The sequence below is a fragment of the Nanorana parkeri genome, unplaced genomic scaffold, assembly GCF_000935625.1.
Source record: "Nanorana parkeri isolate BGI_ZX_2015 unplaced genomic scaffold, ASM93562v1 scaffold234, whole genome shotgun sequence".
NCBI classification, from domain to species: domain Eukaryota; kingdom Metazoa; phylum Chordata; class Amphibia; order Anura; family Dicroglossidae; genus Nanorana; species Nanorana parkeri.
In genome coordinates, this window is record NW_017306502.1 from 107,509 (window position 1) to 134,945 (window position 27,437).

General features: G+C 42.5%; 1 protein-coding gene across 9 annotated transcripts in view; it reads left to right on the forward strand.

The window, feature by feature from the left end:
- The window catches only part of CASK (calcium/calmodulin dependent serine protein kinase), a 240,822-nt gene that overhangs the window by 37,590 nt on the left and 175,795 nt on the right, over window positions 1-27,437 (forward strand). For all 9 annotated transcript variants that reach the window (XM_018556336.1, XM_018556340.1, XM_018556337.1 and 6 more), the window contains exons 2-3: window positions 3,695-3,807; window positions 22,158-22,263. In XM_018556336.1, the coding sequence (XP_018411838.1) occupies window positions 3,695-3,807; window positions 22,158-22,263 (219 nt within the window). The remainder of the gene's footprint in view (window positions 1-3,694; window positions 3,808-22,157; window positions 22,264-27,437) is intronic.

Sequence of the window (27,437 nt, forward strand, 5' to 3'; positions counted from 1 at the left end):
TTAAATAGGCGTTCTACATCACTCGGACACACTGCAATGAATTTAACTGCCAGTTTAAAATAGTATTGTTTATAATTTCACATTTTATTCAACATTCTTAACAGATGCTGCCAAAAAACGGTATCCTGGTCACACATTTCTCTTTAGTCATGGCTATTTATAATATACCATTGCACCAAGCTTTTATTGTCTTCCCTACTATTATGACCATTTTTTATTGACTCATTCCAGCTTGGTGATGGGAGACATCACAAGCAGAAAAGACAAACCTCCAGCTGATTTATTGAGAGGCCTGTAAAGATAGAGATACGATGCCAGCAGTCTGGGTTCTGGCGCTCCCAGGCAAGCAGTCTGCATTCTAAATCACTACTGGATGAAAAAGCTAATGCTGAATATTTATATGTAAATGGACTACAGTATTCATGTACTGTCACTTATGCATTCGCTTCTGCTTTGGTTAGCTTGTCTGCTATGTATCAAACAAGTGTTTTAATATATTTTTTTGTGGTCCTGCCAGCGTGTGCAGGTGCACAGGTTTCTTGAAAAAAAAAAAAAACAACAGTTTTAGTTTTGGTTTTTGGTGGACCCATGTTTAATAGTAAGCAGGTTATGTACAGGGAGCAGACCCTGATGATAACTAATGGCACATTTTTTTTTCAATTAGATTTGGTGAGTGGATAGAACCACTGTCAGGTTTTTAATGCTGGCAAACCAACTAACCTTCTAAGATGGCTTCTAAGTTTACTGTCCCATATCGGGGGAAAAAAACACCAGTGTTTCAAGGATGATGCAGGTCCTTTTTTTTTAACAAGAGATTCCCTGTTGCCTTGAAAAAGGGGGCCTGCATAACCTCAAAACATTGGTGTTTTTTTCTGATATTGGACTTCACTAAACTGTCACCATTTAGCCCAGCACCTATCCCTACAGGTGGCTACATGGTTTGATGTATTGCAGGTCTTCATTACGGGCACATGTCCACATTGCAGAAATGAATTGTCACCAGCACACCAGAGGAATACGTGCCAGAGCCGTCTTCACGAGTAGACATTGTCACAAGAATAGCAACATTTTGGGGTCCCTCTATCAGGCTTAATATGACATTGTTACATTGGGGTAATTCATTCTTGGTAATTGTCCTGATCACCAATGTCACTGGGAATATAAGTGATGGGAAATCCAAAGTTTCCACCAGAAGCGTGTTGCTCGGGTCGTGTGTGGAGCCGCGAGCAGGCTAATTGATAGCCGACTAATCGATGAAGGAAAACGTTGACAACGTTTTCCATCGTCGATTTTAATCGATTAGTTGTTACGGCTCTACTGCATATATAGCAGGACCAAAGGTAGACCTTTAAATGAACAGGTAAAATACATATATGACAACTGTTTTACCTGCCGTGTGTGGATGTGTTATTATACACACACTCTGTAAGACTGTTTTCTTAATAAAGCAGCCACAGCTTCAGTAAAAAAAAGCCTGTCCACTGGTAGCATGCTGCAGTAAAGGACCGTTGCTGTTTGTGTGAATGCAGTGGTCTCTCTGCAGAGGTCTGAGGTCAGACCTAAAGCTCTTACTCCCTGCTGATGGAACTCTAGCTCTGATTCAACAGAGGGGCATGCCAGATGACTGCCTCCACACATAGAAAGGATCCTTCTCTAAAGCACGCTGGCAGTGGACAAGCATTTCTATTCAGGCTGTTGCTGCTTTCTGAAGAAAACAAAGTAAGGGGCTCATTTAGAAAAATGGTGGCATAGCTGCACAGGCGTAAAACAAACGCTGCACAGCTATGTACTTTACAAGCTGTGCCGGCTTCAGCATTCTGAAGCCAGGTTGTCGGAACACACTTAAAATTAATGGAGATGTAAATAGTATTCAGAAGATAAATCTTTTTACTGATCTAATCTTTTTTTTCTTTCTCCAAGATTTACACTGCTGCTTGCTGAAGTGCAGAATGACCATATTAAATGCAGTGTAATCCTACAACATCTTCCTTTTGCTCACATGCTGTTTGCTGGCCTCCGCTTGACTCCATTTAGTCCCCCACTGAGTGCTGTGTCTTTATTTTTTACTAGGGCCCCTTTCACATGGGCTAATCAGGAGAGGATCCTTGCATGGAGCGGTACGGATCGGATGTATCACCACTCTTGCAGTGAAGGAAAAAACTGAAATGACCAGACCCCATGTCTGTTTATGAGGAATCAGTTGTAAATGGACATGTGTCCATTTACATCAGGTTACCCCCGATCCAGCACAATCAAGTCCGTTGAAATGGAATGTTTTGGTTTTTCTGGACCTGGCTGTGGCAGGAGTCAGGGGTAACCGGTTGTAACAGGCGCCCATCTATTTAGACCCTGCTGCCCATAGACTAATCGGGGCCGCCGGAAAAACTGGCAGACGGACCCGATTGGACCGCTGCTGTGAAAGGGGCCCAATATGTGTTTATAATTCAGGGTTTTTTTTTTTTCTGCGATCACTGCATTACTGCATGCACAATGGGTAGAGTTTCACTTTAAAAACTGATATGCAAATAGATCTCACTTATTTTTAGTTTAGTTTTTAGTATTTTTGTATGCGGCTTGCACAACTTCCCTAATTTTACAACAGACTGTTAGAAAATGAGAAACTCTGTTGCAGTAGATGTTTGTGGGATTAATAAAGTACATTATATAAACAAAACCATGGCACATACAAAATGCTTCTACAGCTGTGATCTTGCTAAAATCAAACTAGTAGTAATTAAGAAAAAGATACACACAGGCTGGTTCTCCTCTTATTTCAAGGTCAGGCGTGTCTGCTAAGCAATAGAAGACTTTGCTACGGATAGGAATCGGCTCTTTCTACCTCTAAAATCTGGAAAGTTGTGTGCATCTCCTCCACTTGTCAGCACAGTTGGTTACAAACTAAAGTGTGACAGTTTTCAGAATGTGCCTACGTCTCTGAACACTTTTTACTTGGTCAAATATCTCCTCGCTTATAGCCACTCATGGCCATTTCAAAACGAGCAATTTGTTATTAGTATCTTCTTTTGTATTCTTATCTAGTGGTACAAAGTAGTTATGAAATTGGTGGGTAAGACCTAAGATGTATGAAGGAGACATGGCGAAAATGCATTAGAAATGTATACCCAAAATATGGCTGACATGTTTCCAAATGTACAGATGGGAAATCCATGAAATATTTCTGATTCCCTAATAAATCACAATCTCATTTCCATAAATATGCTCTTAATTCTTAGCGATTTGGTCCTTATGTTTTTATAGTCCCTGTTTAGAAATTTGATGGAGTTCATGTATTGTTTCAAGGACAAATGTACGATTTATATGCATATATTCTTTGTAGCCATATGAATATGATTCTATAATTTTTGCATGTAAGAGAATTTCTTTGCTACATCTGCTTACTTTTCAAGCCTACAGTGAAACCATATTGTAAATTACTGTTAAATGTTTTAATAACCTTTTGCTTCAACTGTGGAGGAAGCATTACTCACTTTAACCTGTTTCATAAAGGAACAATTAGAATCTAGTCAATTTCCTGAAGTGGCAGTTTAATCCACAGAGGATGTTCTAAGTGGCACTGCTATTTGTGCTAAGAAAAATATTGGATTGTTTTTAGACTGAAGACATATTTTTAGGATGTATAGAATTTAACGTGACATTTATGAACATCTTTGTTTTCTTTCTTTTTTGTGTGCAGGGGTCCATTCAGTGTTGTCCGAAGATGCATCAACCGAGAAACCGGGCAGCAGTTTGCTGTGAAAATTGTCGATGTTGCAAAGTTTACATCAAGCCCCGGATTAAGCACGGAAGGTAATGATCTAAAGTTTAAGGTGTATTCTGAAAACTACTATTTGTGACCGAAGGATCAGACAGTTATTGACGGTCTGGTTTTCATTTGCACAGTTATAGGTTTGCCCTAGTTTTCTGCTTTCTTGCTGTGTCTGTGACATTGAGACAAACAGGAAGTCTTCCTTGACATCCTGGGTCTCAAAGATTGTTTATATAGCTCTGTAATATGTGTCGGTCCTCTTAACTGTTCAGTTTACGATCCTAATCTATGTAAACTATCATATATTTGGTTACGTAAGCTTCAGGAATGCTTGTTTTACTTCTAAAACTGCTAAAATAATGCTGAAGTTTAGGTTAACTGCTAAATGCACACATTAGAGCTGTTTTACCTGCCAAAGGAGTTGTCTTTGTCAATCCAGTTCGCTAATTCGAAACCCTTCCCTATTGGACCCCCTCACTGGTTACATTACAGTCCTCTTATTGCCAGTAATAGTGTTTTGGGAACACCAGCTGCTCTGCTATGTAAAAATGCAGGTCAGGTAGTCCCAGTCACGTCCACTGGCTGCCTCTTGTGGTCTCCCAGTGTGAGAAAAGAACACTGTGACGTTCCTATGCACATGTGGGGAATATGCAGAATCAGAGGGGGTTGTTGGTTCGGATTCAGATCAATGCTATCTAGGGAATACTATAAAGTGCAATATCAGATGGTCTCATTAATTTCTCATTAATTTATAGCTAACAGTTCCCCCCTCTTGATCCCCATTCTACCTATACATATGGCTTTTCTATTCGGCCCTATGTAGAGCAACCCTTCAGGCTCAGAAGAGGGCAGGCACTCCACCCAGTGGCTTCTGCACAGGTTTAGCTGCTGACCTGCATTATGTACAAGGGTCTACAGATGGCATGGGCAGGGTTAGAATGGGCTGTTAGGCTTATGATATTTAGTCCTGTGCTATAGGATACCGTTTTTGGTAACCTCTAAATCCCTACACAGGGTTAATGACTAATTACCAGCACTCACTCTATTGCTACTGATTTTACAGAGCTACAGCCACCACTAGAATCTTCAGCTTCTGAAACTTCTGGGTGTGTTAGGTGACCATCTCCCTGCTGTGCCCTTACTCCAGTGAAGAGAAGTGGGAAAATCATTATACATCTTTACAAAAAATTATGTGGGAAAAGGTTTTATAAGCCTTAACATTACCATCACCTAATGAAAATAGATTTGAATCTTTTTAGCCTGGTATATACTTAAACCTTTTTGAAAAATCTGCAAAACAAGTACATTATAAAGTACATACACTGGAAATGGATACTTAAAAGAAAAAGAATAATGCATGCAAACATAGGACTCAGGAGTGCGAAAGGTGTATGCTGGAGGAGAGACCAGACTCTGGAGAGCGACCCCGTATGTGTGATGGGGTATTTTCTCACTAAATTTACGACTGGAATCTGAGTTTTTTAGCAGGGAGTCAACATATGCATAAAAGGTTCTTCTTTTTTACATTGATCAACAGAAATGCTTAGGGCTGCAATCAACTAATCGTTAGGAGGGCAAGGCAAGCGTTGGGTGGGCGCACTAGCCAGTCTGCTATTGTAATTTGAAATGGTCAATAGCAGGCTGGCTATTGCACCAGCCCACTACCTGCTGTATTTAAATTCAGCTGCCGTCTGCGGAATCTTGCCACTGGCAGCTGTCATTTTCCTGGCTGAAGCTGTACAAGCGCCATGTGCTTACAATAGTTAAAAAATAAATTATAAAAGGCGGGAAAAAAGTAATTTTCGGTTTCAGTCTGACCAATTCTGCTGTGGGAGGTGCGTTGCAGTGCCATTCCTTTCAATGCCACCCTAAACGCACCTCCCACCCACAGTGCGATTGCCTGCACTGGAACACATGGTATAGCAATGCATGGTACAGCAAAAATTGTGCATGAAGTTTTATTTTGAAGTAAACTTTGTAACACTGCATTTGTGTCTTTCATTTTAAATAAGGATGGTGTTTAAATTTTTTTCCCGATTTAACCGAAAAAAATAATCGATCAACTAATTGATTATGAAAATAATCATTAGTTGTAGCCCTAGAAATACTGTTATGTCAAAGAGAAAACAGGTCTCTGTTTTAAATTGCAATGAAAAAAAACCATACAAAACTGACTGCATAAGTATACACCTCCTTCAGTTCATTACCTAGTAGCTGCACCTTTTGGCATCAATTACATCCTTGAGTCTGTGTGTCTCTGTTAGCTTTGCATATCTGGAGGTGGCAGGTTTCCTTATTCCCCTGTGCACAAATTTTCCAGCTCTGCCAGATTGCCTGGAGATCATGAGTGAAAAGTTTTTTTTGTTTTAAAGCCCAGCCACTAAGTCTCTATTAGATTGAGGTCTAGTCTATGCCTTGGCCATCCTAGAAGATTTAAAGTGACACTAAACTCGAGTTTAATCGTCAAAATGCATTCAAGTACCTTTAAAGGTGGCCATACATTGTACGATTTTCGTTTGGAAATCGTGCAAGAACGGTCTTTAGAAACAAAACTCACAGTTGATGGTACATCACCAGTTTGTTTTTCTTTTTGATATTGTGATCGAAATTATTCGATCGGTCAGGTTGTAAAATCTTTCGCTGACCAAACGAAAATTGACGAACCAGTGGGATTTTCGTTCATCAAAAATCGTAGCAATAACAAAGCACATGCGCAAAAGAAAAATATTTCCGTCGTTTGTCAAAAATTGGTTGGTTAGAATGGCTAACGAACGATTGCCGAAATTGACACTTGACTATGCTTGGTGGGGTATTCAAGCTATCATTGAACGAAGGTTCGTGGCAGAAATGAAAATTTCCAGCCAAAAATCTCCTGGTGTATGGCCACTTTTACTGTTACACAATTAAGGTCCAGTATTGTTATCACTCAGCTGTAGATCCCCCATCTCTGATTTGGTGCTGACTCTGTCCTTCCTTCTGGAGGGTGGCTACTTTTGTTCCCCATGGTCCCTGTGTGTGTTGTAAAGTGGCCACCACTCCATGCTTGTTTCTGTGATGGACTACAATCTCAGGTTTCTCTTAATAATTTGTATTGAGAATGTAGTCCATCACAGGAGTGACCTTGGAGCGGTGACTACTTTACAACACACACAGATACCATGGGGAACAAAAGTAGCCACCCTCCAGAAGGAAGGACAGTGTCAGCACCAATTCAGAGATTTGAGAGTCTATGCACAAATAAGATACATTTTTGTTAATTGTTAAGGTACTTGAATGCATTTTTAAGATTATGCTCTTGGTTGGATGATATATAAGATTTATAAACCAAAGCCAACATCCCCCTCTCACCGGTGCACTTGTAGCTGGGTATCCTTAAACCCAAAAGAGGACGGACAATTGCTGGATAGAGCGACAGTATCAATTTTCAACTGGAATTAGGCTTGAAAGAATATATTTCTGTTGATTAGTGTTAAAAGAAAAAAAAAGTCCACTGTGATTCAATGTTCTACATGAAACATAAAGCTTACAAGGGAGGAAATAAGATTTATGGGCACTGTACATAATTAATATAAAATAAGAAGGGGAAAGAAACACGCAGAATAAAACAAAAGTCAAAAATGGTTTATCACAAGGCGTACAAAAGATTGCAGACCTGTCTCAGGCGTTGAAATGAAGTTCTGGTCACCCTAACTTGTATCATTCAGGCAGCAAACTTATACCATGAGAGCCATGTAACCCGTGATTAACATGGTTTTCTTAAAATGTGTTTGGCTTTTTGCATGGCCTTTCCGTTCCTCATTCGAACATTGTTGCATTAATGCGGAAACCTTAAATAGTCCATCTTTAATGGTCTAGTAAACAAAACACTTTTTATACAAATAATGCTGGCTACATTATAAAATGTAAGCAGAATCTCTGCAGAAATCAGCACCATAATTTAATGAGACTACCTCCCTTTAGCATCTAACTGATAATCAGCACCCGAGCCCGATAGTATTTCATCTATCTTGCACATACAATTCTGTCCTTTAACCTATTCCCCCACGCCCAGCATCTCCGAATGAAATTTGGACACACCCCCTACCAAGTGACGTCACAACTACGTCATAACTACGCCCCCACCGTCCGTTTTAAATCTGCCGCTCAAATCACTTTTCCCCTCACCCTGGCTTGACAAGGAAGACTACGTCTTCGAAACGCGTTGCCATAACGATAGGAACTTCCGTCCCACGTCTGGGACGCCCTGCACACCACCTTCGGCCAGACCGGACATTACAGCATCTGCACCCGCCTCGGCACCAGCACGCATCAACCCGCCGCCACCAGCGCTCCACAACGTAGAAATCCAACCAGCCTCCACCCAGCTATCCTCAAACCTAATGGGACCCCTTCAGTACCCACGACACCACCACCCTTGCAGTTGCCCGTCCAGTCAGCACACACACTAACCCATCCCCCCCCGCCTTCCGGAAGAGCGCCGCCACGTATAGGACTCGGGTCGCAAAACTTTCCAAGCAGAATCTCTAGACTGGCACTTGCCCAGTGCAGCATGCAAGCACTTTAACAGTGACAAGATGTCAATAGATTGCATTACAGCTGATAAATGTCATTGTTACAGGCTCCGAGGACAAAAGGTAAGCAAGCCATGAATCCAAATAAAAAGTACTGAAAGAATTTAGCTGGATTAGATTAGTAGCTGTCAAGTACTATTAGAAGAATTTATTTCTTCAATATCCTAAACAACATCTATAGCATTTGATGGGGAAAAAAATAGGATGTGGGCTGCAGTTCCTTTATATGCACTTTATTATTGCTATCCTGGAGAGTAAAGAATTAAATGTTTTCTGCAGAAATTGTTTTATAATCTAATCCTTTCGATTTTAGGTGACTGCAGGTTTTAATACTTCTTCTTCTTTTTTTTTTAACTCCTCCATTGAAATTTGCAGCTCCTAAACCTTTACAGACCAGCACTAAAAGTGCATATGTGCCAATGGCACAGAGCCTCAGTATTAATATACAGTATGTATGGCATACACTTTGAGCTGAAAGGTCTTTCAGTGGCACCTTTAAAGGAGAACTATGAGGTGAGTGATTTTCACTCATCCTCATAGTTGGAGCCAACCTGTGACAATGAAACTGTCACACGTCGACTCAATAGATCAGGAAGTGAGCGAACACATACCGTCGCTCGCTCACTTCTCGATCATCTCCTTGCAGAGAGCCGTGACTGTCACTCACTGCTCCCTGCATGGATTCTTCCCCCCGCTCCGATCCTCCAGCGCTGTCACTGTCACTCACGCAGCTGGGTGGATCTCCACAGTAATGTCAGGATCCGTCCCGACTGCGGCGGTCTCAGTATACCGCGAGCTCTAGCTCGCGGTATACTGAGCTTTTGGTCATGGGAGGACGCTAGTGTATGTCCTCCCGTGACCCTGAGAAGAACTATGGGGGAAAAAAACTTACCCCATAGTTCTCCTTTAATAGAACATTTACGTAATAGCAGCACAAGGCATTAACATGTATGGAAACTCTAGCCATGAACTCTTATTTGCTCGCTTTTTGGTCTGCTAAATATACCAATATGCATTTTCTTGTTATATCTGTTCCATTTGGGGAAAAATTACCGTTGATCTATCCAGAAATCTTGTAAAATGATAACCTCCTGTGCACTCTGTGCATAAGGAGGGGTTATGGAGATGAGGGGGGTGAGGAGAGGTCAATGTTCCCTTGAATCCCTCAGACATGGATGAGGCAGGGCTGACACCATCAGGGGAATCTAGCAAAACTGGAGCAGACAAATTCTGGAGCAGCTGTTCAACCAATCCGTTTCTCTTTTAAATTTTCAAAGCTTAAACAAAATGGAGAGAAGCTGATTGGTTGTCAACTGCTCCATATTCTGTCTGCTCCGGTTTTGATAAATACCCCTCATGTGTTTTGGACTTTAGAGCTGAAAATACAGTCCAATAAATGATTGTTGATCTGATGTTTGTATTTTTTGGTGCAGATGTGATATCACGCGCAGGTGACATGCACTTGATCGACCTAGTGGGCCCATGTTGAAGACCGTTTGAGAAATCTGCACCAAAACCTGGAAAATCACAAATTGTGATTTGTCGCAGTAATGTCAAAGTTTCTGTCCCCTATAAACTATTTTCTGCACTACAATGTAGGGCAGATATTCGCTGCAAAACTGCCCCTGATCTGACCAGACACAGATCTGAACATCGGACTGACTCTGCTCGATGTACGTCTGTACAGATGCTTACCAGAGGGAGGCCGAGCCGGGACAAGCTCTCCCTCCCTCCATCTGCTTAGCTGAGTGTCTGGGTGGACACTCACCAGAGGGTGCAAGCTGCTCTGCTGCCTTCACTTCTCTCTCTCCCTGGTGATCACTTCCTGATTGCGGGGGAGAGACTATCACTTCCTGCACAGGGATTTGCACCAAATAAACACAAGTCCCTGAGGGATAAACCATGGGGAATTATGCCTTGGCACACACTTTAAGCATATTACAATCTTTATTGTAATCATTCACAAACCTTTCTGCTTAAAATCATGGAGGATCAATTTACTTTTTGCACTACTAATCCTTTACTTTTGATTCTGTTGATAATGTACCTACACATGCATTAAACACATGACATGATCTCATGAATAAAAATGCAATGCGTGGCTGACTTGACGGCTTTTGCAGCCAGTGAACCGACTTGATGTTGTCCATCTGCTTTTTGCCATATTTCATTATTTCTTATGCCAGGCCTCACAAAAAAAACAGTTGTGTCCACACATGTCTGACTACTTGGGGTACTCCTCAACATTTTCATAACTAGAGGTCATTATAGCCTAGATGTCCAGATCAGATTTAGTTGCGTCAATATACTTGTCAACTATATTTGTTGACAACTTAAATACCTTGCCTGCCCACCTCCTTTAACCAGTTGCCGTCCGCCCGTTGCAAAAAAACTGACGGGCGGCACAGTCGCATTGGCGGGTTGCAGTCTACAGACGGCATTTTTTTTGTGCTTGCATGCGCCCCCGGCAGAAAAAACCCCTCCAATGTAAAGAACTGTTACCGGCTGTTTCACATCTACCCGATCGACAGCTCCATAGGCTGCCGATCGTGTATATGTGCTGGCTGCGTGCCCCCCCTCGAGTGCTGCCGCCGTTGCACCCCTCCTGATCCCTCACCTTCAATCCCGGGATACGCTGCCCCATCTGCGGCCCAGGAGCGGCTCGGGAGGGTGTCGGGAGGTAAGATGGGAGGGAGTTCAGCATCTTCCTCCTTGCTGACCTCCTTCCGTGCTGTGAATGCAGAAGTTATGTGTATTACATCACTTCCGCATTCACCTGTCAGTCATTTGGCTGCTATAGCCAGAGAGAAGAAGCTGATGAAGCAGATCTGTGCTTCATCAGCTTCTTTTGGGGTCCCCAGGTGACAGGGGTCCTGTAGACCCCTAATGTCTCCATAAAGAGGACCTGTCAGTGTGCCTTTGCTATTATATAGGGGGATTGTTATCCCCCTATGTAATAGCAATAACAATAGTGTAAAACAAAAAATAAATATATAAAAAAATTTGTAAACCCAAAAATTCTTAAGTTCCCCACGTTTACGCACATATAAACGTAAATACGCGTCCGGTGCACCAGCGCGCGGAAATGACAAATGCGCTACACACGTTACATATCACCACGAACGTCGCAGTGTGAGCAATCATTTTAGGGCCATCATTCACTGACAACACTAAACTGATGAGCGGTAAAAGATTTTAAAGCGTCGCCTATGGCCAATTTTGGGTATTATAGTTTTTTGATGTTTCGCCCACGCAATTATAAGGCTTGACATGTTTGGTGTCTTTTTATCTGGCGTGACCCCGTCTCTTATATTTTACCAAAAATTGGGTAATAAGCTCCGTAACTCAATCTCTCTCCAGCCTCCCCCCGCTACTGTTCTGCTGTCTGTTCTCATCAAAGGGAGCTGCTGCATGCAGGACAGAGACTGCTGCAGCCGTCGCCCAGTAGGGAGGAGACACCACTGTCAGCTGCCATGCTGCCCCCATGTCACTGCTGTCGGCTACTATGCTCCTCCGAGCCACCATGCTGCCCCCCCCCCCGCCCTGTGATAGCAATTAAGTTAAGTAAAAAAAAAAAAAGGTTTAAAAATAAAGTTAACGTTAAATTAAAAATCCAAAAATGTTTTTATGTCCCCTGACCCCACGAATGCGTGAATACTAACAGAAACAGGCGTCTGGTGCACCTATTTATGAAAACGATGATAGCAATACACGTCGGGTATTGCCGTGTGCGGCAGAGAGAGCAATAACTCTTGTCCCAATATTCAATTCCATTTATTTGAGAGGGGAAAAAAAATCTATCCTGCTCCTTTGATCTTTTTTTGTTTTGTTATTATGGGTCATGAACGATTGTCAGTTTATCAAACCTGGAGCAGACAGAATCTGGAGCACTTGGCCATAGTAACCAATCAGGTTCTCTCTTTTTCAGTTTGTTCAGTTAAGATTTGAAAATGAAAGATAGAAGCAGATTGGTTGTCATGCACAGCTGCTCCAGTTTCTGTCTGCACCACTTTTGATCAATTCCCCTCTGTTTTTGTGTAAAATGGTAAAACCCCAATATATAGGCTAAACGTGATGAAGAACAAAGAAACTGCCACTGTGATACTAACTTAAAGAATATTATAAGATTTACGCATGGGTTCTTATTCATTTTTGTGACCATTCCCCTGGGTAAAGAAATAAATCTGTTTCCCCTGAAGAACCAGAAGAAGCTTAAACCAGAACCATACCCTTTGTAATCTTTCAAGACAGACACGCCAAGGACCCTTCATAGTACAATGAAAATAATTAAGCTTATGGAATTGTTACGGTCACATCATTCTTGTTCATTTAGTGCACAAAATGACAAAGGAATAGATGGATTATAAACCTAAATTAATCATTTCACACTTAATTCATACAGTTTTTTTGTTTTGTTTTTTTAATAATATTCTTTTCTCTCCAAATGATTATGAAAAACCCAGTAACCCATAGGATCCACTTTTTTTTTTGCGGCAGTTATGAGAACTTTTTTGTCAGAATTCTTGTTTAATTTCAAACCACGGAGTGTAAAATTTACAGCGTGAAGCTGGTTGTTCAAAATGAGAAGCGTTCTCGTCAGCACAATATTCATACATAAAGCTCTATAAGAGATGTTAAAAACAGGGGAAAATCAAACTGGATGAAATTAAAAAGGGAACAACTATGCAGTTCTTGCCCCTTGTGCTATTCATTCTTGCATATTCTATTCTGTGGGGAAATGAAAAAAGGAACCGTCTCAACCTTCATGTTTTTACCTGTGTGAATTTATTTCTGCCACATATTAAAACCCAACTAAACCTTCAGTTTAAGCCCTCATTCACATGTGATTACCTGTAATCACCCCAATTACATGCCGTGTGTCAGCGTTCTGCCGCTTTAAATGTAGCTGTTGTCACCTGATTGTGAACTTGAACAGGTGACAGCTGCTGCTTGTAAAATTCTTGCTGCAGAAAATTGTAAGTTCTTGCTGCTGAAATTCCTAATCACATCTACGTTGTAGGTGTGACTAGGGGCTTAAGGATCTAAATACATTACTGGTGCATTAAAGCAAAAGGCGTGCAAAATCAATTTTCTTTAAAAAGCAGCTACAGCCTGATCAGAAATGCCTGTTCCCTGCCAGCATGCTGCAGAGAAGCTCTCTGTGTAAAGCCGGCCATACACCTATAGATTATCTGCAGATTTTCTATGGTCAGATGTAAAAAGTGAAGCAGATTCCTTCATCTACACTAAACTGTGTGCATGGAGGAATCTCCCACTGGGCCAAGCTTCAATATCTTGTTCGTTGGCCCTGCTGGCTCTCAAAATACCTGAACAATGCCTGCATCCAATCAAATCGTTGAGGTATTTTGACACCCAGCGGGGCGGACTAACAAAATATTCAAGCTTGGCCCAGTGGAAGATTCCTCCATCCACACAGTTTAGCGTAGATGGAGGAATCTGTTGCACTTTTTACATCTGACCATAAAAAAATCTGCAGATCTATAGGTGTTTGGCCAGCTTTTAGAGGTCCGACATGCCCAGTACTGAGTCGGGGAGCTTGAGGTTTGCTGATTGCAGAGCTAGAAGTCTGCTCAGTAGGGGTTGCGGCAGACCTGCAGAGAGACTGCTGCTGCCACTTTGATAGCAATGGAACTTCTCTGCTTCATGCTGTCAGGGGACAAGCTTTTAAACTGTGGCTGTGTTCTGTAGAAAATAAATTGTAAGGTTGCAAGGACACTTGTAATTTTGCATGCATTGACGAACACGATGTGTGTCACACATGCAGTGCCATCATTGTTAAAGGTCCCCCAAACACGGCAAGCAAGATGCACAATTTATATCGCATGACAAGTGGAAATGGGGGTTAACACTTTGAACTAGAGATGCACCAAAATGGAATTATCTGACCGAATCCACAAAAACAAAATTGTCAGACCGAAATCTAAAATGATTTGTTGTTTTTTTACTTTTTTTTTTTTAAACATTTTCAAATATTTTATTTTTGTGCTAAACTTTTAATTTTTTAAATTATTTTTATGAAACATTTTTATTTTTTAACTTTACTGTCAGAGTCTCTGGGAAATATCATGGGTCTAAACAGAAAATAGACCTCTATCTCTTTTTCTGCAGCCCCTGCTATGATTGAAGAGGAGGCCTCTATATTGAGTGCTAGTGTTCATTCATAACCTTTGGAGATAGTATGTTTACCATGTCCACAATCATGAATGAACAGGAAGTTCTGCTCATTCATAATTGGGACACAGTAAGCATACTATGTCCTCAATTATTTACAGGCACTCAGCGATCAGTACTGATCGCTAAGCACTCCATCCTTTCGGCTTTCACAGGAGGCTATCCGGGCGTTGTGACATGTCTGACAGTTTACTCTTCCCCCGCACTGCCAGGCCTCCTGTGACTGCTCACAACTACCCCACACCGATCTCTATCCTGACTTGCTGTCACGGGAGGCAGATACGGGAGGAGAGCTCGACCCCCTCTGCCCCATTCGGCCTGCTCATGGTTTCTCTCCTCCCCGCTGGACGCTGCTCTGTCAGAGCGGACACAGATCAGCGCCCAGTGAGGAGGTAAACTATGGATGGCACTGCATTTTCGTCCAGAATATGGTAGGAATGTTCAGATACCAAATACTGTACTTGGTACAAGTACGGATACTTTTCCAGCTCCAAACTAGACTAGAGAAAAACTCAAACGTTAGGAGGCAGCTGTCATTTATAAGGGGCTCCTGGAATTTGTGCATCCCTGTTTTAATGTATGATTTGATATAGATATAGATTAGATACTTTTGGCAATATAGTGTATATATCAAATCTATTAGGACACCCCTCCAAATCATTGGATTCAGGTGTTTCAATCACCTCCATGGCCACAGGTGTATAAATACAAGCACCTAGGCATGCAGACTGCTTCTACAAACATTTGTGAAAGAACGGGTCGCTCTCAGGAGCTCAATGAATTCAAGCGTGGAACCGTGGTAGGTTGTCACCTGTGCAATAAGTGCATCAGTGAAATTTCCTTGCTATTACATTTTCCACCGTCACTGTTAGTTGTATTATAACAAAGTGGAAGCAACTGGGAACAACAGCAACTCAGCCACGAAGTGGTAGGCCACATAAAATTACATAGTGGGGTCAGCGCATGCTGAAGCGCACAGTGCGCAGAACTTGCCAGCTGTCTGCAGATTCAATAGCTACAGACCTCCAAACTTCGTGTGGCCTCTAGATTGGCACAACAGTGCTTAAGAGAACTTCATGGAATGGGTTTACATGGCCGAGCAGCTGCATCCAAGCCTTACATCATCAAGTGCAATGCAAAGCGTCGGATGCAGTGGTGTAAAGCACGCTGCCACTGGACTCTAGAGAAGTAGAGATGTTTTTTCTGGAGTGACGAATCACGCTCCTCTGTCTGGCAATCCGATGGACATGTCTGGGTTTTGGCGGTTGCCAGGAGAATGGTACTTGCCTGACTGCATTGTGCCAATTGTAAAGTTTGGTGGAGGGGGGATTATGGTGTTGGGTTGTTTTTCAGGGGTTGGGCTTGGCCCCTTAGTTCCAGTGAAGGGAACTCTTAAGGCATCAGCATACCAAGACATTTTGGACAATTTCATGCTTCCAACTTTGTGGGAACAGTTTGGGGACGGCCCGTTCCTGTACCAACATGACTGCGCACCAGTGCACAAAGCAAAGACATGGATGAGCGTGTTTTGGGTTGGAGGAAGTTGACTGGCCTGCACAGAGTCCTGACCTCAGCCCGATAGAACCCCTTTGGGATGAATTAGAGTGGAGACTGCGAGCCAGGCCTTCTCGTCCAACATCAGTACCTGATCTCACAAATGCGCTTCTGGAAGAATGGTCAAACATTCCCATAGACACACTCCTAAACCTTGTGGACGCCTTCACAGAAGAATTGAAGCTGTTACAGCTGCAAAGGGTGGGCCAACTCAATATTGAACCCTATGGACTAAGACTGGGATGGCATTAAAGTTTATGTGCTCCTCGCACTGCTCAGCCTCCTGTTACAGATCAGGAGAGCGGCGGTGTGGGCTGAGACGTCCATTGCTGTCACAGGAGGCCGAGCTCTCCTCCCACACTGCCCCACTCAGCCTCCTGTGACAGCCAATCCAGGGTGGAGAGCGGTAGTGTGGGCTGAGAAAGCTGTCATTGCTGTCACAGGAGGTTGAGCTCTCACCCCGCCCAGCCTCCTGTAACAGCTGTCAGGATGGAGAGTGGGTACGAACACTCTGTGATCGCTGAGTGTATGTAAATAATTAAGAACATAGTATGTTTACTGTGTCCTCAATTATGAATGAATGGGAAGTGATCTACATCACTTCCTGTTCATTCATGATTGTGGACATGGTAAATACACTATATCCACATGTTATGAATGAACAGGAACACTCAGTATAGACTGGATTCCTGTTCATTGATGACTGGGCTGCAGAAAGAGATTGAGGGCTCTGTGTCCCCAATCTCTTTTTCTATTTTAAAAGGGAAATATCATGGGTCTGCTTAGACCCCTAATATTTCCCTAAGCCCCTAAAAGTATAGTAAAAATAAATAAATAACACAAATGAATAAATAAAAATAAAATATAAAAAAATCAGTTTATAAAATAAAATATTTGTTAAAATTTGAAAAGTTAGAATAAAAAAAGTATTTTTCCGTTTCGGCCTGACATTTTTTTTTTCATTTCGGTGCACTTCTAAAAAAATATATATTTATACAGTATATTGTGTGTGTGTGTGTGTATGTAAATGTGTGTGTATGTAAATGTGTGTATGTATATAGATATATATCTATATATATCTATATAGATATATATATAATACATTTTTAGTCTTTATACACAGAAAAGTGAATGTACAAGATATCTGCCGGTTAAGATATCTTTTACTGCTTCTTTACATTGTTGCTGAGGTTTCATTGTATATTTCAAAGAAGCCTTATAGCTGCGTTTCGCTAACATACTTAAATTCTGGAGATTGTTTTTTTAGTGTGAAAGCTACAAGCTGCCACTTTCTAATACTGATAGCTGGTCGCTGAAGCTTTCCACTCAGCAGGATCTTCTGATCTATCACCTCCATGTGCTTGACTGTCATTGTTGGTGTAATAGGAATTAGATTTATAAGGATGAGAATCAGCATTGCTGCAAACACTTGGATGTGAGTGACATCTGCGATGCCTCGGCAAGTAAAATGTGTGCCGAGCTACATTAATATCTATCTTCTTATATGTTGCCGCTTCGTTTTACCTATGCCCATGGTTATAACATTGTTAAAGTGAAACTATACCCTCATCTGCTTTACATCCAAGGAAGGTGTCATCTTAGCCTCTATTTGGTGCTGCACATGTGATCAACGATGTCACCAGCCATTTGAGGTCTTGAAAGTTTGGTTGAATTCTGAACTAAGCACACTTGAAGCCTTAAAGGAGAACTATGAGGTGAGTGATTTTCACTGCAGGGATTCCCCCCCTCCCCTGTCCGATCCTCCAGCGCTGACTGGTGGAACGAACTGGGGAGGGGGCGGGTACCGCTGGCTCTGCCTCTAAAAAGGCAGAGCCAGCTGTCAATCACGCAACTGGGTGGATCTCGACAGTAATGTCGGGATCCGTCCTGGCTGCGGCGGTCTCGGTATACTGCGGTATGCTGAGTTTTGGGTCACGGCAGGACGTTAGTTTATGTACTCCCGTGACCCGGAGGAGAACTATGGGGAAAACAATTACCCAATAGTTCTCTAACAGTTGGCATGCCTTAACCTTTTCGCTGCTACAGATGTATGCCATGCGTTGCTGGCAGCGGGTCCCTTTAAACAGATTCTGGGCAGTTATCAGTTTACTTATGTAAAGCCAACTGTCGACTTTACATTGGAAGCAATTCTGGAAGCTGACCTGCAGCCAGATCGCTTCCAGGGGCCGGTGTTGTGCGTCCTTGGTTATCCATTTGCCGATCTCCTCCCTGCTGAATGGGGACGGAAGCAACGCTGATTGCATCACTTCCAGTCCCTCAGCTGCCATTTCCCGGCTGGAGAAGCCAGGAAAGAAGCTATAGGAGTGCAATCTGCGCTCCAGTAGCTTCTTTTCGAGTGGAGTGGTCCAGTTCTGGTCACCAGTACTAAGAAAAGATGTCCTTGAGTTGGAAAAAGTCCAGCGGAGGGCAACCAAACTAATTAGGGGTATGGAGGACCAGAGCTACGAGACAAGGCTACTAAATTTAAACATGTTCACATTGGAGGTGAGGAGATTAAGGGGGGATATGATCTCCATGTACAAAATCACTGTGCCTGAGAAAGGAAGCACTCTAAAACAGGATGTCAACTGAAAAACATTTTGACTTTAATACCACTTTAACCTGATAATACTCAAATAGATTTCTTTCATTCAGCCTGTGGGCTGAATGCAAGTAATCCAACAGATTCCCCCATGCATGCAAACCGCACAGATGGACGCATCTCCTGCTTTGACTCCTGTATTCTTAAATTCGGCAGCTGCTGCTGTCACAATACTCTAAACAGTGACCGCAATAATTTCCTGCCTGGCTCCTTCCACAACAGTTAATTGAGCAATGGACTTCTGTTGGGCAGCTGGGCCACCCACTGTTACAATTTAGGCAGATTCCTGTGCACCTGACAAAATTTTAAGTCTACGGGCAACTTTAGGCTCAGATGATGTCATCAGTCTGCTGCAAGCATTTCCCATGCTCCTTTCTCCTAGTGCTCATTCAAACTGTTAGATTTTACGCTTGCAGCAAGTCACAAGGTGAGAGGCAGCAGCAGGGGATTCAAATATGTCAAACATTTGTAAACACAGTGCTATTAATTACGTGATTGTGGCATCTCAGGGCCAACATCTCAGTCCAGAAAGTGAATGGTGACAGAAGGAGACACAAGGCAAATTAAGGCATTGTCAAGTGTGTACTATGATAATTATGGTAGTAATGTCCTGTAATTGTTGCATGCACTTAACATGAAAAACTGTTTGACAAATGGTCCACTTTAAGTGGTCAGTGGTATGTTTTATTAATGTGCAACATAACGGGAACAGGCTGCAATCTTACAGTAAACCATTCTCTCATTCTCACTTAACTTTTTTTTTTATACTGTCTTGCTTTTTGAAAAGTTGATAAATCTCCCCCGTTAAGCACCATTACTAGGTCTGCTGTGATCCAAGAGCAAGGCAGCCAATGCATGTAAAGTAAATAAAAATGCTGATGCCATTTTATTTGTCATGAGTTTCCTGACTATCTTTTATAATGCCCATGCCTACCTAGAAGTATTCACCAGGAATTATTTTGCTTTGTTACCTTCCTGTGGTTTTTTTTTTAGTTCTACCACGTAATTTGATTTTTTTGTGGTTAGTAAATGTGTTAGTTCTTGAATGGGTTATTTTAGGCTGAATGGTTTCAGCCTCAGAATTCCTGGTAATGCTTGCATGTATTACTGCCAATTTAAGCAATATCTTTACTTGACACCCAATTTTCGGTTAAGTGGGCCATCTCGTAGAACATATTATGAGGCAGAGTATGTGAGAAGCAGGGAAGGCAGGCTAGAATCTGACTCGGGAGTAAATACAAAAAAATGTGTGTTAGCTGATCAAGTACTGGCAGAAAGAGAGAGCGGCCCCATTCACACCTGCGTGTTTCCAAAGTATTTTAGCAGAAACGTGGCAAACCGCGCTTGCACTGCCATTCACTTCTAATGGCACCCCAAATGCAGGCAACAAGATGCGCATTTTTGTTTTGTGTTTGCGTGCGGGGATCCTTGTGTGTCCTGTACCTTTTTAAGTAGGTTGGGCTGCCTCCTGACGAACCTGCACCCAATTCATACTTTGCTCCACGATAGAGCCTCTCAGAGATTAGAGTTACGACCTTACTACACAGAGGGGTCTTGACAAGGCAGTGTGGCTTCCACATATTCTGCAGAAGCCGTGCAAATAAGACATCGATTTTTAACCTTAGTAGTTAGAGTTTTTTGCATGCTGGCTGGTGAGTGTGCTGGACATTTTTTGCTGTTGTACTGTTTAAAGCCCTTCTATGTGCACCTTGCTTTAAAGCTGGTTATGAAATGATGAGTGTGTTTGCCATTTGTTTTGCTTGTGTAAAAATACACAAACGTGGAAGGAAAAAAACATGGAATGCATCATGTGCAAAATGCTACTTGAGCTTTTTTGTCGCGTGTATATAAACCCATAAAAATGGGGATGCGCGGCACACAAAAACGCGTTCCCACCACTCGCAGGTGTGAAGCCAGCTGAAGGGGTTAAAAGGTGAATGGGAATGGCTGTTGGTAGAAAGTGAATTGATAAATGACACAGGAAGTGAAAGAGCTGCTGCACAGAGATGATCATGCACCAGGGATAGAAAGGGGACAGACTGGTATCCCAACATGGACCAGGGAAAAAAGCGAGGAGACAGACTAGCATCTAATTATGGCCCAGGGAAAGCGAAGAGACAGACTGGCATCTAATTATGGCCCAGGAAAGTGAGGAGATTGGCATCTAAACATGCACCAGGGATAGAAAGGAGGCAGACTGGCATCTTATTATGGCCCAGGGAAAGCGTGGAGACAGACTGGCATCTGAACATGCACCAGGGATAGAAAGGAGACAGACTGGGATCTGAACATGGACCAGGGAAAGCGAGGAGACAGAATGGCATCTGATCATGGTCCTGGAGTAGAGAAGGCTGAGTTTAATCTGATGATGGAATGTTGGGAGAACATGTAGATTTGGGGGGCTAAGCATGTTTCAGGGACATTTAGGAAGAATATTGTGCCTAGGAGGAAAGGAGATACAGAGCTAGAGTTTTTCGGTACAGGAAGAGAGTAGGCAGGACAAGAACTCTGTGTAATAGAGGGAGGTGGAAATATGGGAGTTCATTGTGGACTGGAATGAAAATTCATGTATGAATTGTCATTTTTCCCTCCTAGAGAACAGCTGTTCATAGAGCCATTGCTGCAAATGGAGCATGTCAGCTCACCTTGTGATAGCAATAAAGATCAAATGAAAAAAATATATACTGAATATTAAAAAAACAAAAGAAACTTATTACAAAATGTAGGTAGAGAGGATCAGAACAGGGGGAAGAATCATTAAATGGGTAAGTTTATTGGTAGCCTTTACTTGCACTTTAGTGGGTCTATTTATAAATGCTTTCACACAAGATTCGTTTGCTTTTTCACCCAAGAATTCCACCCTGTGGAATCCAGTTAAAAAATGTGAGTACATTTATAAATAGACCCCCTAAGTTTTCTTAACTAGAACAAGGTGTGTTTTGTTAAAATGGCTTTGAATCTTGGATGCAGATGTGTATTATAATAACGTTAACTTGCTATATACTGGATCTCAGGTATTGTAGCCCCTGTTGTGCCTAGTCTTGCTTTGAATAAAAATGACTTGTTTGTGCAGGTCTCTCCAGCAAGCATAGTGCTGCTCACTTTTGGTTTGGCTGCAGTTGGCACTGAAATAGTAGCACTCGGAAGAAAATCTGTCCTATTTGGCTTGCCTGACCTCTTTTGATATTGTTATAAACAGATTGTAAGATATATTTCAGTGTTTAAGCTATGGTAACAAAAATACATTGCTGATTTAATTAAATGGCATTCTGGTATTTGTTGAAAGGCCAATACTGCTCACACGTTTCAGTTAATTATTTCACAAACTGAAAAAATAATTGTGTATTTTTTTGCCATGTTTAAATAATGGCATCCATACAGAAAACATAGAGATTAGGTTTTTGGTTTTTTTTTTTGTAATGCCTAACTTGCATTTCCTTTCAGTAATTGCATCTTTTTTTGTGTTTTACAGATTTAAAGAGAGAGGCCAGCATATGCCACATGCTGAAGCATCCACACATTGTTGAGCTCTTGGAGACTTACAGCTCTGATGGAATGCTCTATATGGTCTTTGAATTGTAAGTCCTTGTACTCATTTTGCCTCATTTAAATATTGTTTCTTGGTGTATGATCGCTTCTGCAATGGAAGCAGACTCCTGCTCTACTTAAGGTTTATGTTCTGAGCAATAATCGTGCCTATAAAATCTAATGTTTCATTATCCCTGCTGCTCCAAATAGGGCTGCAAGAGTTATGTTATCAAATGTGTAAATGTATCTCTGCCATAAAAATTTTAAAGCTTAATCACCCGGTTTCCTAACAGTTCATTAGAGCTGAATTACGTAACTGGGAAATATTCAGCATATATTCACAGAAAGCATATATTTGCAGTTGCCTTTAATCTTGCGCCATGACCAAAAAATGAAAGTCTTACAATTCACACCACCCCAGAGACCACTTTCTTTACCATTTGATTCTTTAACATGCACCCAATGACAGCTTATATTTGTTAGCTTTCACTTGTAACGTATAGCCCAACTCCAGCGTTTGTGTGTGTCCATTAGTTAATTTAAGAGATCATCTTGTACACAACTTATATCCTGCAGTGTTCAGGTGGGTCATGTTAAGTCTTCCTCTTATACTTTGAGCCCACTAATGACAGCCTGCAAGGTGGTGTGCCCATGATGTCCTGGGCTCACAGTAAGAGGTTTGGATGATGCTGGATTTAACCTGGAATAGAGCTGGCACTAATTCACAAAGCAGTGAGCCTGCAGTGGTCAACATCAGAGTATTGCAGTGAAAGTGGCTTTTTTTTAATTTAAATCCTTCTGGGCAAATATTTAACAGGTACAAAAAAATAGTGAAGATTGGTTATACAGATAATTATTTCCCTGATGTAATTGTCATTCTGTCACGTTTTGACATGAAGGTATACAGCTAACTGTGGTGTGGGGCTGCAACAACTAATCGACTAAGTCGATTATAATTGATGATGGAAAACGTTTTCCCATCATTGATGGCATTCGATTAGTTGCCATGCCTGCTCGCTGCTTCTCCTCCCTGTCTCACCCAGCTCTCAAGTTCAAGGGGACGGTGGCTGCTGCCAGACCCACCCACACCATCCACGTTCGTCACAGTGAGACGGAGATTTGTTAGGCTGAATTGAGGAGGAGCGGGCGGAGGGAGGATGGCAGCCCCCTACATGCCCACACCACGATCATCACAGGGAAGAAAGTTGCTGTGCAATTGGAGTCTGCTCAGCAAGTAAGATGTCGTGGAACTACAGAGCTGTGTTAGTGGAGCGGGCCCGGGGGAGCTCGGCTCATCTCATCGGGTGAGATGTCGGGGGAACTAGGGGCTCACTGGCCAGGGCTCCGCTTGTGGTTACTGTATACTGGTTGTGCACGAGGAGGGGGCTGCTCTGACTCCTGAAGTAACTGTGCTGTGTGTGCTCAAGTACATGCACGTGGATTATAAATCCCAAGTGAACAAAAATGTATTTTTTTTAATTCAATACGTTTTATTAATATTTTCAAACAAAAGAACAGAATGATTGACATATCATAGTCAACAGTACATTCCAGTAAGTACAGAAGTATAAGCAACAAAATAATAAAAAGAACAATGTATAGAAAATAAGCAAGAACATTCAGTCTCATGATAAGCGCATCCAAGTATGACCTATGCGATACATGGCTATGAGGTCTACCATAGCAAGCTCATCTGATTCCATGGTTAGCTCATCTGCTATATGCTATGCTTAGTATCTTAACACTTCATTCAAAAGGAGACTGGTTATTTAGGAAAAAGTAGTGAGTAGGGAAATAACCACATTCAGAGAATAAAAGGATGAAGGCAAAGAGAGGCTCCTCCGCAACCAGGGATCCCCCCCAGCTAATCCGTAAATCGGCATCTCAAAGTTTCCGCCAGGAAGAGACATATCTCATGGGCTATCTTGCAGTGGATTTCAGAGACAAGTAGTCAGGGGTGGTAGTGAAATGGCCCAAACATGCTGGAAAATGTGTCCAGTGCATTTCTTTTTGTAAATAACAATTCCTCCATTTCACATGTATGATCTATTTGTCTGTCAGATCATTGGAAAGGTGTCTTTCCAATGCCTCCGAATAATTGCTCTAGCTGCATTAATCATATGTTTGTGTAAAGCTTCAGGAGGTGAGGACAAAGGACCATCTGGGTTGTACAGAAGGAACATGTCAGGTGAGTATTGCAGAGGTATCCCAGTAACCTAAGAGGTGATAGTATGAACTTTGGACCAGTATAGGACAAGCCCAAAAGACATGTAAGAGTGAGCCAACTGCTTTCTGACACCTCCAACATGTATTGGGTACATCCGGGTATATTGTGTGCAAAATCTGTGGCGTTCTATACCAGAATGTTAATCTTATAATTAGTGTCCATAATAGTTCCATAAGTAGTCGTACTCAGGAAACTAAGGCACACGTCACACCAACTTTCTTCGGTCATTCCCATTTAAGGCGCAAGTTCTATTCACTCCTTGTCTGTGAGTCATTCAATAAAGAATAAAGCTTAGAAACAAGCTGTCTTGAGGACTGCTTCCAGTACATAATTTTTCTAGTGTGGTAAAATTTCTGGAAAGGTCCACCTGTTTGGATCGGTTGGTCAGAAAATGTCAGATCTATAGGTAGATCCACCAAACCCCGTCGTCGAGTGTGTAAGGTGGCTCTAATCAAGGAGCTTTTGGTTTTGGAAGAAGAGGTTAGCAGTGAGTGGTCTGTCAATAGGCCAGTGTTGTTGAAATTCCGGAGTACTTCCTGGAGTAAAGTCCAGGTTGTGTAACAATGGTGTCAAGGGGCTCTCAAGTGTGGTAAGGACTTATCGTTTTCGCAGGGTCGAACTCCTGTAACGTTGCAGATGTCAATGGGTGAGTGGAGTTGTGGATGTCTGAGAGCCATCCAACTGAAAGAACAGTAAACCATCCCTGCGCCACACCTACCCATGCCTTAGATGTCTGGTGAATGTGCCATTGTGCCAGCATATTGCAGGTTGACTTTGTTTCTTGCACGGTGTATAATTTCCTCCTTGAGGGGAAAACTTTGCAGACGCAATATATCACGAGGTACCTCGTCTTGTAGGTTGCAGGGCCAAAGTGCCTCATGAGCCCGTACGAAGTGTATAGGAGATTCCGGCGGACTCTCCAAAAGATCATTAAAGAGAGATGTCAGTGCGGCTGGGATGGCGTTGGGCATGATCATCGGCCTCGGTTTTCCAGATCCTCAATGTGGCGACGGAGGTCAATAAGCCCTCGTTCACACCTGAACGTTTTGTAGCGCTTTCTACGCTCGACGAACGCTCTAAAAAACGCTCAAAAATATAAATCCCATTGTATTCAATGGTCTCGTTCCCACCTTGGCGTATTTCCGCCCGTCCCTAACGCGCTACAAAACGGCCCACGCCTGAAAAGGTACATGTACTACTTTGGGCCGTTTTGTTGCGCGTTTCCATTGGGATACAGCCAAGTAGCCTTCGGAAACGCGCGGCGGTCGCGCGACTTTTTTACAGCGAATCGCGGTAAAAAAAAACGCACGACAGACGCGCATATGCAATACGCCAAGGTGTGAACGAGACCTTAAGGAACGAGTAGTAGAACTTTTATGTATGTGGAGAGATTTGAGAGCGATATCTCTCTCAATTCCCACGTGTAGTCTGCTGCCTATGTCTTGGATATCCTTCTTGAGTTCCGACACCGCAGAACTCTTAGCACTTTTAATGTCTCCTGCTAGAGAGGTATGATCCGACCTGGTAGGTAACAGCTTGATATAGGTAGACACCGAGCTGGCATCCAGAGTCGTAGCTTGGGTATCTGCACGAGTGCACGTGTCTTGTGGAGTGGCTGGTGTCTGCGCCATATTGGAAGAATGGGCCTCTGAGGTTTTTTGCCTTTGTGAGCGGAAGAGCTTGAAGTTACTTGCCGAGTTGCGTTCTCGATGGTCCAAGAGAATGGGACCATCCTCCTTGTTTGCCTATTTTTCCCATTGTAAGTCAGGGTAGATAGATGTAGCTTTGTTCAGGGACCCGTGAGATGGAGCTCCGGAGTTAAGCGTCCATCTTGGTCAGCGGCAAGTCACGCCCCCCCAACAAAAATGTCTTTACTAATGTGAATCCAGAAAGTATTCCTCTATAGCTGATGGTACATTGCGCTGTATAATGTATTGATAGGATTTGTATTCTGAATCTGCCTTGCGCTGTATAATGTATTGCTGGGGTTTGTAGTCCTCTATAGCTGGTGCCATTCTGCATTGATTGCTGTATAATTTTACACTTTCCATTCTCTGAATTGGTGCTGACACTGTCCTTCCTTCTGGAGGAAGGCTACTTTTGTTTCCCATGGTCCCTGTGTGTGTTGCGAAGTAGCCACTGCTCCAAGCTTCCTCCTGTGATGGACAAAAATCCCAATACAAACTAGTAGTCCATCACTGGAGTGTTTTTTATAAATTACATTATATTTTTTTTAAATCCGATTTATTCGAACTTAATCGGCTAACTAATCAATTATGAAAATAATTGTTAGCTGCGGCCCTGGTGACGTGTGACACGCTTGCGGTACCATTACTTCTTAAGGCACCCCGATTGCAGGCGGTAAAACGCGCCATCCACGCATAAACACATGGTTCAAAAAACACATGAAACTCATAGCTCAAAATGCTGCATAAGCGTATTTGCCATGTGTCTTGTGTGGGGCAGATAGAAAGTCCCTCCGCACTCCCCACAACGTTCCCGGCCTATGCAACAGTGGTGCTCGCAGTGATGACAACGGATGGCGCCTTGCAGACACAAGGCAGAAGACAGGAATCACCAGCACTCAGTAATATTTCAATATGTCCATTTATTTGGACAAATCATCACAATGAAAAAAAGCCAACGTTTCGGGGCCACACCGGGTCCCTTCATCAGGGCGAAAAGATGTGATGTCACATCTTTTCGCCCTGATGAAGGGACCCGGTGTGGCCCCGAAACGTTGGCTTTTTTTCATTGTGAAGATTTGTCCAAATAAATGGACATATTAAAATACAAGGCATTCTGTGATTGGAGGAGAGGCGGTGTGGGGATGTGACATCTCTTCTCCCCCATTCACAGAATGCCTTGCATTCTTTGAAAAAGTCTATTTTTTGAAAGGGCAGGTAGGAGGGGCTGGTAATGCAATTGGAGCACTTCTCTGTTAGTCTCATCCCTCAGTAGCTCTGAATTTTATGTTTTTGCAGTGGCCCTCCACAC